Source organism: Vulpes vulpes, chromosome 2 (genome assembly GCF_048418805.1).
Source record: "Vulpes vulpes isolate BD-2025 chromosome 2, VulVul3, whole genome shotgun sequence".
Classification (NCBI taxonomy): Eukaryota; Metazoa; Chordata; class Mammalia; order Carnivora; family Canidae; genus Vulpes; species Vulpes vulpes.
Window position 1 is genome coordinate 120,228,209 of NC_132781.1, and position 13,952 is coordinate 120,242,160.

The window sequence follows — 13,952 nt, forward strand, 5'->3', positions numbered from 1 at the left end:
AATGCTGTGCTTTCCTGAGTTTATATAGTTTTTGGTTTCTTTTGAGAGTGAGGATGGTAACCTAACCATTAGCCAGACGCACACCTGCCCAACCTCTAAATAAAAAATGGGAACTGCCCACTCAAAGCAGTGTACCAGTTGATGTGTACCAATTTTATTTTATTTATTTTTATTTTATTGTTTATTATTTTATTTTTATTTTTTATTATTTTATTTTATTTATTTTTTAAAAATAATTTATTTATTCATCACACACACACACACACACACACACACACACACACAGAGGCAGAGACACAGGCAGAGGGAGAAGCAGGCTCCATGCAGGGAACCCGATGTGGGATCCGATTCTGAATCTCTAGGACCATGCCCTGGAATGAAGGCGGCGCTAAACCGCTGAGCCATGGGGGTTACCCTGTTTACCAATTTTTTAAAAGCGCCTTCTATCTGTGAGAAAACTGGAATGGAAATTGGTCAATGCTTGCCATGGTCATTAATGATGCAATAAAAAAAAAAGTCTTTGGAAACGCAGATAAGACTTTGAGACACTACATGAAAATATACCATTCGGATTGCCATCTGTCTGAAAGAACGGATTAGGATTTTCTTAATGTTTTGGGTAAAATAAACCCTCGGAAAGGACGCGGGGTGGCGCTGCAGCATTAAAAGTAGAACGAAGAAACCTTCCAGCCTGTGTTCCTTAGCCCGAGGCTCTGCTGAAGAAACCCGCAGGAAGGGGAGGCTTTCAAAGGTGGTCGCTCGGGAAATCAGGATCCTATGCGTCTCCACTTATCCCAGTAACTTCGAGATAGAAGGAGATAGAATTGGCAACAACGCAAGGCGAAATGGGGTCATGTTTGCTGGGAGACCGGAAGCTGATGGAGGCTGGAGATGGAAAAGAACACTTTCCGAAACAAAGGCAAGTCCTGATATTCTTTGTTTTGCTGGGCGTAGCTCAGGCTGCTTCGGAGCCTAGGCACTACTCAGTGGCTGAGGAAATGGAAAGCGGCTCCTTTGTGGCCAATTTGTTAAAAGATCTGGGATTGGAGGTAAATGAACTAGCTGAACGGGGGGCTCGGGTGGTTTCCAAAGGGAAAAAAATGCGCTTGCAGCTTGATAGGCAGACAGGGGATTTGTTGTTAAATGAGAAACTGGACCGGGAGGAGCTGTGTGGCCTTGTCGAGCCATGTGTGCTACCTTTCCAGGTGTTATTGGAAAATCCCTTGCAGTTTTTTCAGGCTGAGCTACGGGTTAGAGATATAAATGATCATTCCCCGGTTTTCCTAGACAAAGAAATAATTTTGAAAATTTCAGAAAGTATCACTCCCGGAACTACTTTCCTAATAGAACGTGCCCAGGACTTAGATGTAGGAAGCAACAGTCTCCAAAGTTACACTCTCAGCCCCAATTCCCACTTCCATCTTAATTTACAAGACAGTCCTGAGGGCATATTACCACAGCTGGTGCTGGACAAAGCTCTGGATCGGGAGGAACAGGCTGAGATCAGGTTAACTCTCACAGCGCTGGATGGCGGGCCTCCACCCAGATCTGGCACTGCCCTGGTTCGCATCGAAGTTTTAGATAGCAATGATAATGCCCCCGAGTTTACAAAGCTGTTCTATGAGGTGCAAGTCCTGGAAGACAGTCCCATTGGATTCCAAGTTGCCATGGTCTCTGCTAGAGATCTGGACATTGGAACCAATGGAGAAATATCTTACGTATTTTCCCAAGCCTCTGAAGAGATCCGCAAAACTTTTCAAATAAATGCCACGTCAGGAGAACTCTTTTTAACGCAGAAACTGGATTTCGAATCCATTCAGACTTATACATTAAATATTCAGGCAACAGACGGTGGTGGACTTTCTGGAAGTTGCGTGGTGTTTGTCCAAGTGATGGATTTGAATGACAACCCTCCGGAACTGACTATGTCAACATTTATCGATCACATCCCAGAAAACTTGCAGGAGACCATAACTGCTGTATTCAGCGTTTCAGATCCTGACTCGGGAGACAATGGAAGAATCGTTTGTTCCATTCAAGATGATCTTCCTTTCTTGCTTAAGCCTTCTGTTGAGAATTTTTACACCCTAGTTACGGAGAGACCATTGGACAGAGAGAGCCAGGCGGAGTACAACATCACCATCACCGTCAGTGACTTGGGGACCCCCAGGCTGCAAACCCAGCACACCATCACCGTGACGGTCTCCGACGTCAACGACAACGCCCCCGCCTTCAGCCAGACCACCTACACCCTGCGCGTCCGCGAGAACAACAGCCCCGCCCTGCACATCGGCACCGTGAGCGCCACCGACAGGGACGCGGGCGCCAACGCCCAGGTCACCTACTCGCTGCTGCCGCCCCGGGACCCGCAGCTGCCGCTCGCCTCGCTGGTGTCCATCAACGCGGACAACGGGCAGCTGTTCGCGCTCAGGTCCCTGGATTACGAGGCGCTGCAGGCCTTCGAGGTCCGCGTGGGCGCGGCCGACCGCGGCTCGCCCGCGCTGAGCAGCCAGGCGCTGGTGCGCGTGCTGGTGCTGGACGACAACGACAACGCGCCCTTCGTGCTGTACCCGCTGCAGAACGGCTCTGCGCCCTGCACCGAGCTGGTGCCGCGGGCGGCCGAGGCGGGCTACCTGGTGACCAAGGTGGTGGCGGTGGACGGCGACTCGGGCCAGAACGCCTGGCTGTCGTTCCAGCTGCTCAAGGCCACGGAGCCCGGGCTGTTCGGCGTGTGGGCGCACAACGGCGAGGTGCGCACGGCCCGGCTGCTGAGCGAGCGCGACGCCGTCAGGCACAGGCTGCTGGTGCTGGTCAAGGACAATGGCGAGCCGCCGCTGTCGGCCAGCGTCACGCTGCACGTGCTGCTGGTGGACGGCTTCTCGCAGCCCTACCTGCCGCTGCCGGACGTGGCGGCGGCCGAGGCCCGGGCCGACCCGCTCACCGTCTACCTGGTCATCGCCTTGGCGTCGGTGTCGTCGCTCTTCCTGTGCTCGGCGCTGGCGTTCGTGGCGGTGCGGCTGTGCAGGAGGAGCGGGGCGGCGTCGGGGGGTGGCTGCGCGGTGCCCGAGGGCCACTTCCCGGGCCACCTGGTGGACGTCAGCGGCGCGGGGACCCTGTCCCAGAGCTACCAGTACGAGGTGTGTCTGACGGGAGGCTCAGGGACCAGCGAGTTCAAGTTCCTCAAGCCGATTGTGCCCAATTTCCTTGGTCTGGGTGAGGAGAGGGTTAGTGAAGCAAACCCGTTTCAGGGATAGCTTTGAATAAAATTAAGTACTAATTAATAAGAGTCTACTGAGCCTAATCTCAATTAATTTGTGGAAAATCCTTTTTACTGCCTTGCCTGTAAGGTTCTTTTTATTTGCTAAGTAGCTACCCTATTCCAATTTAGTGCACGTTACTGGTGTTTCTAAAGGGGTTCGTTTGTGTTATAGGAATGCAAATTTTCTTTGTTTTCTTTTTGTTGATTAGTCTCCCTGTACCTAATTCAACTTGAATTATGAAAGTATATTTTGTATTTTCAGAAGTTCTTATTCTTTAAGTTAGAGCACCTTTTTCCAAACTCACCTTCCATAGTTCTTACGTAATTTTGCAGAACTTAAAATTTGAAACATTTTAACATTTATTCTTTTTCCAACCCAGGATCTTTGTGTTTGTATATTCTTTTAGACTGGTATAACTAGTATTACTGTTATTCTGTTAACCCACATTGGCTAAAACCATTAAGCTATGCATATTCATTAATAACAACGCAGTCTCTCACATTTTTCTAAATATGTACTTCCTTAAAGTGTTCATAAATGAAAATTAAGATTCATTAGAGATTGTGACAACCTTGACTGTTGGATTGTACAAACCATTTACATCAAAAGTACTCAATAAATCAACCACTAATGTTCTTAAATGTAGTTAAATAAATAACATGTGTCTAGTTGTTTTCAAAGCCATGTGATTCTTCATGCTTTCTATTAAATTTTTTTCTTTAAATCTCTGTTCATTTCAATTCCCATTTAAAAATACCAGTTTTAGCAATTACAAACCACCTGTTAACTTTCAGCACGTCCTTAATATCCAAAAGATTTGAGGAAATAAATCCAAGTCTTTCTCCTTGACCAAATCTTAGAAACTTCAAATGTAGTTTGACATTGCATTTTCCAAAAATTTTGGAGCATTTATGATTCCATTGGAAAGAAGCCTGTGGGGAAAAGATTTATTGTAGTCTGGCCATTTTTTTTTGCACTACCTCTGTTTTTCCCTTTTTAGTTTCCTAGGCTTTTCAGAGCATTTTTCTTTTTAGGTTCTTGAATATATTTCTCAATAACTCCCCATTTATTGTATGATTAGCACAATAATTGGAAGGTTATAGGTTCTTAATAACATTTTTGAATAAATTATTAAGGAAGAAGTGTCTTTATTTCACTCTGTGATATTTTGATATTTAAAGATACTAAGATACTTGTAGAACAAAATTTTGCTGGAATTCAGTGCTCTCTGATGAATAAGGAATTATATATATAATTTTTGGTTGTTAATTGAACTAATCATTGAAAGATTGAAAGACCTTGAAATAATCATTGAAAGATTATGGAGTTATCAGTCCCTGGTGTTTCTTTCCTTCAATGTATTTTTCCTTTATGTCTTCCTGCTTAATTTGAGTCTCCTCTCCTGCCTTCTAGCATAAGGAATATATATGGGAAATTGTGTTTTTTATTTTATAATTTAAATTTCTTTGTATAATTTCCTTTTTTAAAGGATTTTATTTATTTATTCATGAGAGACAGAGAGAGAGAGGCAGAGACATAGGCAGAGGGAGAAGCAGGCTCCACGCAAAGAGCCCTATATGGGACTGGATCCCAGGACTCCAGGATCATGCCCTGAGCCAAAGGCAGATGCTTAACCACTGAGCCACTTAGGCATCCCTTTCGTATGATTTCCTAAATGATTCATCCAACTTTCTTTATTTCTTGAAGTTCAATTTCAGATCCATACATTAAGACATATTTTTAATTCTTAATATTCTTCAGTTTATGTTTAAATTCTTACATAATTAATGTTTATTTGATGAGTTATCTATTAAAATTATAATATGATTTTTTTAAATTTATTTGCTTCTTTAAGTTTTTTAAAATTTATTTTTTATTTTTTATTGGTGTTCAATTTGCCAACATATAGAATAACACCCAGTGCTCATCCCATCAAGTGCCCCCTCAGTGCCCGTCACCCAGTCACCCCCACCCCCCACCCACCTCCCTTTCTACCACCCCTAGTTCGTTTCCCAGAGTTAGGAGTCTCTCATGTTCTGGCTCCCTTTCTTATATTTCCCATTCATTTTTTTCTCCTTTCCCCTTTTTTCTCTTTCACTATTTTTTATATTCTCCAAATGAATGAGACCATATAATGTTTGTCCTTCTCCGATTGATTTATTTCACTCAGCATAATACCCTCCAGTTCCATCCACGTTGAAGCAAATGGTGGGTATTTGTCGTTTCTAATGGCTGAGTAATATTCCATTGTATACATAGACCATATCTTCTTTATCCATTCATCTTTCGATGGACACCGAGGCACCTTCCACAGTTTGGCTATTGTGGACATTGCTGCTATAAACATCGGGGTGCAGGTGTCCCGGCGTTTCATTGCATCTGTATCTTTGGGGTAAATCCCCAGCAGTGCAATTGCTGGGTCTAGGGCAGGCCTATTTTGAACTCTTTGAGGAACCTCCACACAGTTTTCCAGAGTGGCTGCACCATTTCACATTCCCACCAACCATGCAGGGGGGTTCCCCTTTCTCCACATCCTCTCCAACATTTGTGGTTTCCTGCTTTGTTAATTTTCCCCATTCTCACTGGTGTGAGGTGGTATCTCATTGTGGTTTTGATTTGTATTTCCCTGATGGCCAGTGATGCGGAGCATTTTCTCATGTGCTTGTTGGCCATGTCTATGTCTTCCTCGGTGAGATTTCTGTTCACGTCTTTTGCCCATTTCATGATTGGATTGTTTGTTTCTTTGCTGTTGAGTTTAAGAAGTTCTTTATAGATCTTGGAAACTAGCCCTTTATCTGATAGTCATTTGTGAATATCTTCTCCCATTCTGTAGGTTGTCTTTGAGTTTTGTTGATGGTATCTTTTGCTTTGCAAAAGCTTCTTATCTTGATGAAGTCCCAATAGTTCATTTTTGCTTTTGTTTCTCTTGCCTTCATGGATGAATCTTGCAAGAAGTTACTGTGGCCAAGTTCAAAAAGGGTGTTGCCTGTGTTCTCTAGGATTTTGATGGAATTTTAAAGGTGTCCTTTTGAGATTAGCAGTATAGAGCACTGCTAATAGTTGGATCTTGGATAAGTCACATAATTTCTGTTCCCCAAAAATGCTTATAGCAGCTATTTCTATAACTTGAAATTATTATCAAATAAGATAATATAAAGATATAGAAGTATGATTGCTCTTATTTTGATATTACTAATATTAAGAGTAATCCTAATTATTCTTCATGTATATTCCTGATAATTTGAAGATGCTAGATTGAACACTTGGTATTTGAGTTGTTTCATTTCTCTGCCTAAAACTTTGCAATAGGGATCCCTGGGTGGCGCAGTGGTTTGGCGCCTGCCTTTGGCCCAGGGCGCGATCCTGGAAACCTGGGATCGAATCCCACATTGGGCTCCCGGTGCATGGAGTCTGCCTCTCTCTCTCTCTCTCTCTCTCTCTCTCTCTCTGTTTCTCTCTCTGTGACTATCATAAATAAATAAAAATTAAAAAAAAACTTTGCAATATCTTTCTTTCATTCTTAGATTAAATTCCAAGCACCTGTTATTTGCCAACAGTTTCTCTCTCCATCCTTTTCTTCCTACTTACTCTTGAGACATTAAGTTTTAGATACACTGTCCTTTTATTATCTAGAATACCTATACTGTTTCAGGGCTTTTATATATCAGTTTTTCATATATGTATTCTTCCCATTTTACAGTCTTAGCCTGTAAGATTTAGCCTTTAAAACAAACATCTTATCCTTCATCTTCCAGATTAAATGGCACAACCTTGATGAAACTTTTTCACTCCTCACCCATTGAGTTAGGTCCTCCTATTATATACTTTCAGTTTATTCAGTACAGTTACTCCATAGCACTTTTTAAAAAATATTTATTTATTTATTTATTTATGAGAGAAACACAGAGAGAGAGAGAGGCAGAGACACAGGCAGAGGGAGAAGCAGGCTCCATGCCGGAGCCCAACGCTGGACAGATCCCAGGGGACCCCGCCCCTGGCCAAAGGCAGGCGCTAAACCGCTGAGCCACCCAGGGATCCCCTACATAGCACTTTTTAAAAAATTGATTTTCAATTTGCCAACAATATAGTATAATACTCAGTGCTCATCCCATCAAGTGCCCTCCTCAGTTTTCACAGTTGTTTGGGCATATAAAGTCTGTCCATCCCATTAGATGGAAAACTAAGATACATAGACTTAGGGTGTCTGGGTGGCTCAGTGGTTAAGCTTCTGCCTTTGGCTCAGGGCATGATCCTGGAGTCCTGGGATCCAGTCCCATATAGGGCTCTTTGCGTGGAGCCTGCTTCTCCCTCTGCCTATGTCTCTGCCTCTCTCTCTATGTCTCTTATGAATAAATAAAATCTTTTTAAAAAGATATATAGACATGATCTGTCTTGTTACCACTATATGCCTGACTTCTACAAACTTAACAAATATGTGTTTCCACAGATAAAATACAATTATACAGATGAAACAGTTAATATAGATGAAACCAGTAATTGTAAAATTACTGTGAAATAAGAAGAGGAGAAATATCGATGTTCCTTGAATGATTGTGAAGATTTGACCAGAATTAGGCATTTGTGGCCTCTGAATATATCTATTGTAATGATCTATTACATGATCTATTGTAATTTTTCGTCACCTTTTCATAGAATTTTCCCCGATTATAAATGCAACTCATGCACATTTTACAAAATCTAGAAAATAAGAGAAAAACACAAGTAGGCTATGAAGCACATCATTTAGAGCAAAATCTTTTAAAGTTTATGTGTGATAATTACAGAAGGGCAGGAAGAGTTGCCCTAGCAGCGAAATCTATAAATCCAGCAAAAACATGTAAATGAGGACTCTACCAGAGACAGTGGTTGTTTTTTTAAGGGCACATTTCATTTTCCCAGGTTGTGTTTGCTTAACTCATATAACACAAGAACCTCCTTCAGTAGCGTTAAATGGGTTTGATAAGAGGAGTGAGTGATTAAAAAATCAAATATAGAAATATATACAATCTTTTAAAAATTATTTATTTATTTATTCATGAAAGACACAGAGAGAGAGAGAGAGAGAGAGAGGCAGAGACATAGGCAGAGGGAAAAGCAGGCTCCACGCAGGGAGCCCGATGTGGGACCCGATCCCGGGACCCCTCATGGATAAGTAAAATCTTGAAACAAACAAACAAAAAAAATTCAAAACACATGCTCTGCTCCAAAACTCCTTCTCTAAGTTTTTAAGTTACCAGCGAACGCTTGGTGGCGCTGTTGACTAAGAAGGCGAATTAACCACCGGCATTGTGCGCAGGCTCTAAGGCACCGATCCGGTTCGGGAAACTAGGGATTGTGAGCCTGGGCATACTTTTAAGCAAGCAAATATGAGCAAATCTGGAAAGGATTATTCGCTAGACGTTCTTCCAGGGTTGAAAGGCACAAGACTGCGTTTGTTGGCACTGCCGGAGGCTTAGCTTGACAATATATCCGGGAAGAACATGGCCGAAAGCGCAATGGAGGCCAGAGGCGACAGCTTTCTTAGACAAAGGCAAGTTCTATTTCTCTTTGTTTTTCTGGGTGTGTCTCTGGCTGAGTCTGAGTCAAGACGCTACTCTGTGGTTGAGGAAACGGAGAGGGGCTTTTTAATAGCCAACCTAGCAAAGGATCTAGGGCTAGGGGTGGGGGAACTGGCTGTGAGGGGAGCCCAGGTTGTGTCTAAAGGGAACAGACAGCATATTCAGCTCAACCCTCAGAACGGCGATCTGCTCCTGCATGAGAGATTGGACCGGGAAGAGCTATGCGGCCCCACGGAGCCCTGTGTACTGCATTTTCAGATATTACTGCAAAACCCTTTGCAGTTTATTACAAATGAGCTTCAGGTCATAGACGTAAATGACCATTCCCCGGTATTCTTTGAACATGAAATGCAGCTGAAACTCTTTGAAAACACGCCACCAGGGACCATAATTCCTTTGGGAAATGCTGAGGACTTGGATGTGGGAAGAAACAGTCTCCAAAACTACACGATCACTCCTAATTCCCATTTCCACGTTCTCACACGCAGTCGTAGGGATGGAAGAAAGTATCCACAACTAGTGCTGGACAAAGCGCTGGACCGTGAGGAGCAGCCAGAGCTCATTTTGACTCTCACCGCGTTGGATGGTGGCTCTCCACCCCGGTCGGGGATCGCCCAGGTTCACATTGTGGTCTTAGACATAAACGACAACGCCCCAGAATTTACACAGTCACTCTATGAGGTTCAAGTTCTAGAGAACAGCCCCATTAACTCTGTTCTTGTTACCGTCTCAGCTTCTGATTTAGATACAGGAAATTTGGGGACAGTTTCATACGCATTTTTTCATGCTTCTGAAGAAATTCGCAAAACTTTTCAGCTAAATCCAATTACTGGTGATATCCAGCTAGTCAAACATTTGAATTATGAGGTTATGAATACCTATGAAGTGGACATAGAAGCCAAGGATGGCGGAGGCCTTTCAGGAAAAACAACAGTAATAGTTCAGGTGGTTGATGTGAACGACAACCCACCAGAACTGACCTTGTCCTCAATAGCCAGCCCTATCCCTGAGAACTCACCAGAGACTGTGGTGGCTGTTTTCAGTGTTTCTGATCCAGACTCCGGAGACAATGGCAGAATTATGTGTTCCATTGAGAGCAATCTCCCTTTCAACCTCAAACCATCAGAAGAGAATTTCTATACCTTGGTAACAAAAGGGGCGCTGGACAGAGAGAGCCAGGCGGAGTACAACATCACCATCACCGTCAGTGACTTGGGGACCCCCAGGCTGCAAACCCAGCACACCATCACCGTGACGGTCTCCGACGTCAACGACAACGCCCCCGCCTTCAGCCAGACCACCTACACCCTGCGCGTCCGCGAGAACAACAGCCCCGCCCTGCACATCGGCACCGTGAGCGCCACCGACAGGGACGCGGGCGCCAACGCCCAGGTCACCTACTCGCTGCTGCCGCCCCGGGACCCGCAGCTGCCGCTCGCCTCGCTGGTGTCCATCAACGCGGACAACGGGCAGCTGTTCGCGCTCAGGTCCCTGGATTACGAGGCGCTGCAGGCCTTCGAGGTCCGCGTGGGCGCGGCCGACCGCGGCTCGCCCGCGCTGAGCAGCCAGGCGCTGGTGCGCGTGCTGGTGCTGGACGACAACGACAACGCGCCCTTCGTGCTGTACCCGCTGCAGAACGGCTCTGCGCCCTGCACCGAGCTGGTGCCGCGGGCGGCCGAGGCGGGCTACCTGGTGACCAAGGTGGTGGCGGTGGACGGCGACTCGGGCCAGAACGCCTGGCTGTCGTTCCAGCTGCTCAAGGCCACGGAGCCCGGGCTGTTCGGCGTGTGGGCGCACAACGGCGAGGTGCGCACGGCCCGGCTGCTGAGCGAGCGCGACGCCGTCAGGCACAGGCTGCTGGTGCTGGTCAAGGACAATGGCGAGCCGCCGCTGTCGGCCAGCGTCACGCTGCACGTGCTGCTGGTGGACGGCTTCTCGCAGCCCTACCTGCCGCTGCCGGACGTGGCGGCGGCCGAGGCCCGGGCCGACCCGCTCACCGTCTACCTGGTCATCGCCTTGGCGTCCGTGTCGTCGCTCTTCCTGTGCTCGGCGCTGGCGTTCGTGGCGGTGCGGCTGTGCAGGAGGAGCGGGGCGGCGTCGGGGGGTGGCTGCGCGGTGCCCGAGGGCCACTTCCCGGGCCACCTGGTGGACGTCAGCGGCGCGGGGACCCTGTCCCAGAGCTACCAGTACGAGGTGTGTCTGACGGGAGGCTCAGGGACCAGCGAGTTCAAGTTCCTCAAGCCCATTATTCCCAGTGGTCTGTTTCAGGATACTGAGTGAGACTAAAGCAAAGCTCTACTTTTATGGATAGTTTAGGTTTCATTTACACAACAGTAAAAAAAAAATAGTTGTTTGGCTGTGGTTGTTTTCTTTTGAAATCAAGAATCTTTCCTTGATATAACATTTTGCTTATATGTTGATTTTACTTTGTGCTGTTTGTAATCCTTGCATATTCTTTTTTCATCTGCTTTCTGTCCTATAAGGCAGTCTTAATGCCTCTTTCTCTTTTTCTAATAGGTGAGCAAAAATACATTCATTTTGTTTTAATGATTTCAAACAGGTTTACTTTAAGGAACTCATCTTAAATTCTACATCCAAAGAAATGTAGAGTTCCAAACCAGTAATCTTGTAATTTACCCTGTTGAATACAGTCACATCTTGTTCTTTACAATATACTTAAAGCAGCTTTGTAGTTAATGAAGTTTGTGGATATACAAAAATGTGTCTTCTTTAAGATGTACCTTCTTTAAGGTACAACATGTTTTTAGGGACATAGTAGTCAAATGAAAGTAATACATTTAGTTTACTTTCTGTTTTGACATTTGCAATTAATATTTAATACTATATTGATTTACATTGACAAAAATGCACACAAAATATAGGCTATGAGGCATATTACTCTTTGATTTGCTTAGTGTATTCTTATGATGACTGAAGAAAAATAATTAAGCCTAGAGCATTTTGAACAATAGATTGTGCCTTTTCATTTTGCATGAAAATGTTGTTAGTGAGGCATCGGATACGACAATTTAGTTGGTAAATTCTGAGACCTAAATGTTATCAATCCAAGAGTCATTTTTTAAAATTTATTGATTTATTTGACAGAGAGAGTGGGGAGAAGGCCAAAGGGAGAAGGAGAGAGAGAGAGAGAATCTCAAGCAGACTCTGTGCTTAGCAGGGAGCTGGAGGCCCAGCTCCATCTCCGGATGCTGAGATCATAACCTCATCAGAAACCAAGAGTCCTGTGCTCAACCGACTGAGCCACCCAGGCTTCCCAACCTAAGAGTCATTTTTTTTTTAATTTCAAGAAAGCACATGCATATATGAATTCTAAATGCTTTACGGTAAATGTGGTGTCCCATCCAATCCTGCTTTTAAAATTAATATCTAGGAGTGCCTGAGTGGCCCAGTCAGTTAAGCCACTGACTGCTGGTTTTAGGTCAGGTCTTGATCTCAGGGTCATGAAATCAAGCCCCACCTCCATGCTCAGAGTCTTCTTGGAGTTCTCTCTTCCTCTCTCTCTGCCTCTCCCCCACTATCTTTCCCTCTCTCAAAATAAATAAATCTTTTAAGAAAAATAATTTTAATACCTACTTGGCATTTAGATGGTGGTATATGAGGGAAATACATATGTATTTTTTGTTTGTTTGTTTACCATCTTGGTTCCCTCCTCCTGATTTCAACCTGACATTACTCAGGATTATATATGGTCCTTCTGGGATAAACTTTGTCCATCCACATCAGCATTCACCCCCTATAATGTAAAGTAAAAGATGTATAAGAAGAGGTAGTTCTAAAGAGGAGGTAGTTCTAAAGAAGAGAGAGGAATATCATTGTGAAAATCTAAATTAGCTACACCTATGAATAAAATCTAGAAGCAACCAAAACATCACAGTTTATAGCTATTTTGGATGAAAAAGAAAAACTTATATTTAAGTGACAAATTAGGGATTCATGGGTGGCTCAGCGGTTCAGCGCCTGCCTTTGGCCCAGGGCGTGATCCTGGAGTCCCGGGATGGAGTCCCACATCGGGCTCCCTGCATGGAGCCTGCTTCTCCCTCTGCCTGTGTCTCTGCCTCTCTCTCTGTGTGTCTCTCATGAATAAATAAAATCTTAAAAAAAATAAGTGACAAATTATTTAGTCCCCAATTAGAGACATTGATTAGGAAAAAAAATCAATTTTCTCCTCAGAGGCATTTTCTCTTCCAGAGAGATAGAACTTTCCAAGAACTGAAAATTGGTGACTAGAAGAGAGTAAAGTGAAGTTTCTCAATTATTTTGAAAATTCCCAAAAGAGAAAAAGAATTTAAGATTGAACTTTCCTTTAATCATACATTAAAGTGTAGTTATAAATGCTGTCATTTTGTACAACTGAGAATCAAATGCATGAGTCCTTAATAATCAGAGGAAAGAGAATATTTCCTTTCACTGATGAAGCTCTTTATAGAGATGTTTGAATCTGGCTCTTTTAGTCAGATCTTTTTTCTTCTTTTCATATTTAGCTGAATTTTCATTAAGAGAAGAAAAAGGCAAAGGCTCAAGACTTCTCTTTATTTGGCTGGCTTAGTACTGGTAGTGTCAGAGCTAGGGAAATATACCATTGTGTAAGGTATAGAAGACAGGTTCTTTGTTTGTGTGTTTGTTTTTGTTTTTAGCCAATATGGTATATGATCTGGGACTAAAGTTGGAGAGGTTGTAAGCTGATGATTCATTTAGACCTGGAAGACAAAAGAATAGATACTAGTAATAACTTAGTTGGTAGATCCATTGGATTTACATATTGTTGAGAAAGTGAACAGAATTTAGTAAAGCCAGAAAAGATCCTCTGTACTAAATTCGAAGATCAGAAACAATTACACCTTAATCTTGTTTCAAAGTTGCTTTTATTTCTGGGCTGTTGGAAACCTTTTACTCTTTCATCTGAAGATAATGTTCAAAAACGACCTTATCTGGATATTAAGTAGAGGACAAAGAGGGTACCATAGGTATAGTCCTATCTATTGTGGCTACTTTCTGGAATTCCTATACTGAAAGTCTGGTACAAGGTGAAAGGGATGACTTCCAATGCTAATGATAATTTTTAGTAGTCTTCTATGAGGACTAATAAGTTCGTTACTGTGAATTATTTCCAAAT

General features: G+C 43.7%; 2 protein-coding genes across 2 annotated transcripts; both read left to right on the plus strand.

Moving 5' to 3' along the window:
• Positions 1-307: 307 nt before the first annotated feature.
• Positions 308-3,940, plus strand: PCDHB2 (protocadherin beta 2). Its single transcript, XM_026017742.2, has one exon. The coding sequence runs from the start codon at positions 846-848 to the stop codon at positions 3,252-3,254; it is 2,409 nt and encodes an 802-aa protein (XP_025873527.2). The 5' UTR covers positions 308-845; the 3' UTR covers positions 3,255-3,940.
• A 4,577-nt stretch (positions 3,941-8,517) lies between these two features.
• On the plus strand, positions 8,518-11,175 carry PCDHB3 (protocadherin beta 3). Its single transcript, XM_026017754.2, has one exon. It carries the CDS (start codon positions 8,741-8,743, stop codon positions 11,096-11,098), a length of 2,358 nt encoding a protein of 785 aa, XP_025873539.1. The 5' UTR covers positions 8,518-8,740; the 3' UTR covers positions 11,099-11,175.
• The last annotated feature ends 2,777 nt before the right edge of the window (positions 11,176-13,952 follow it).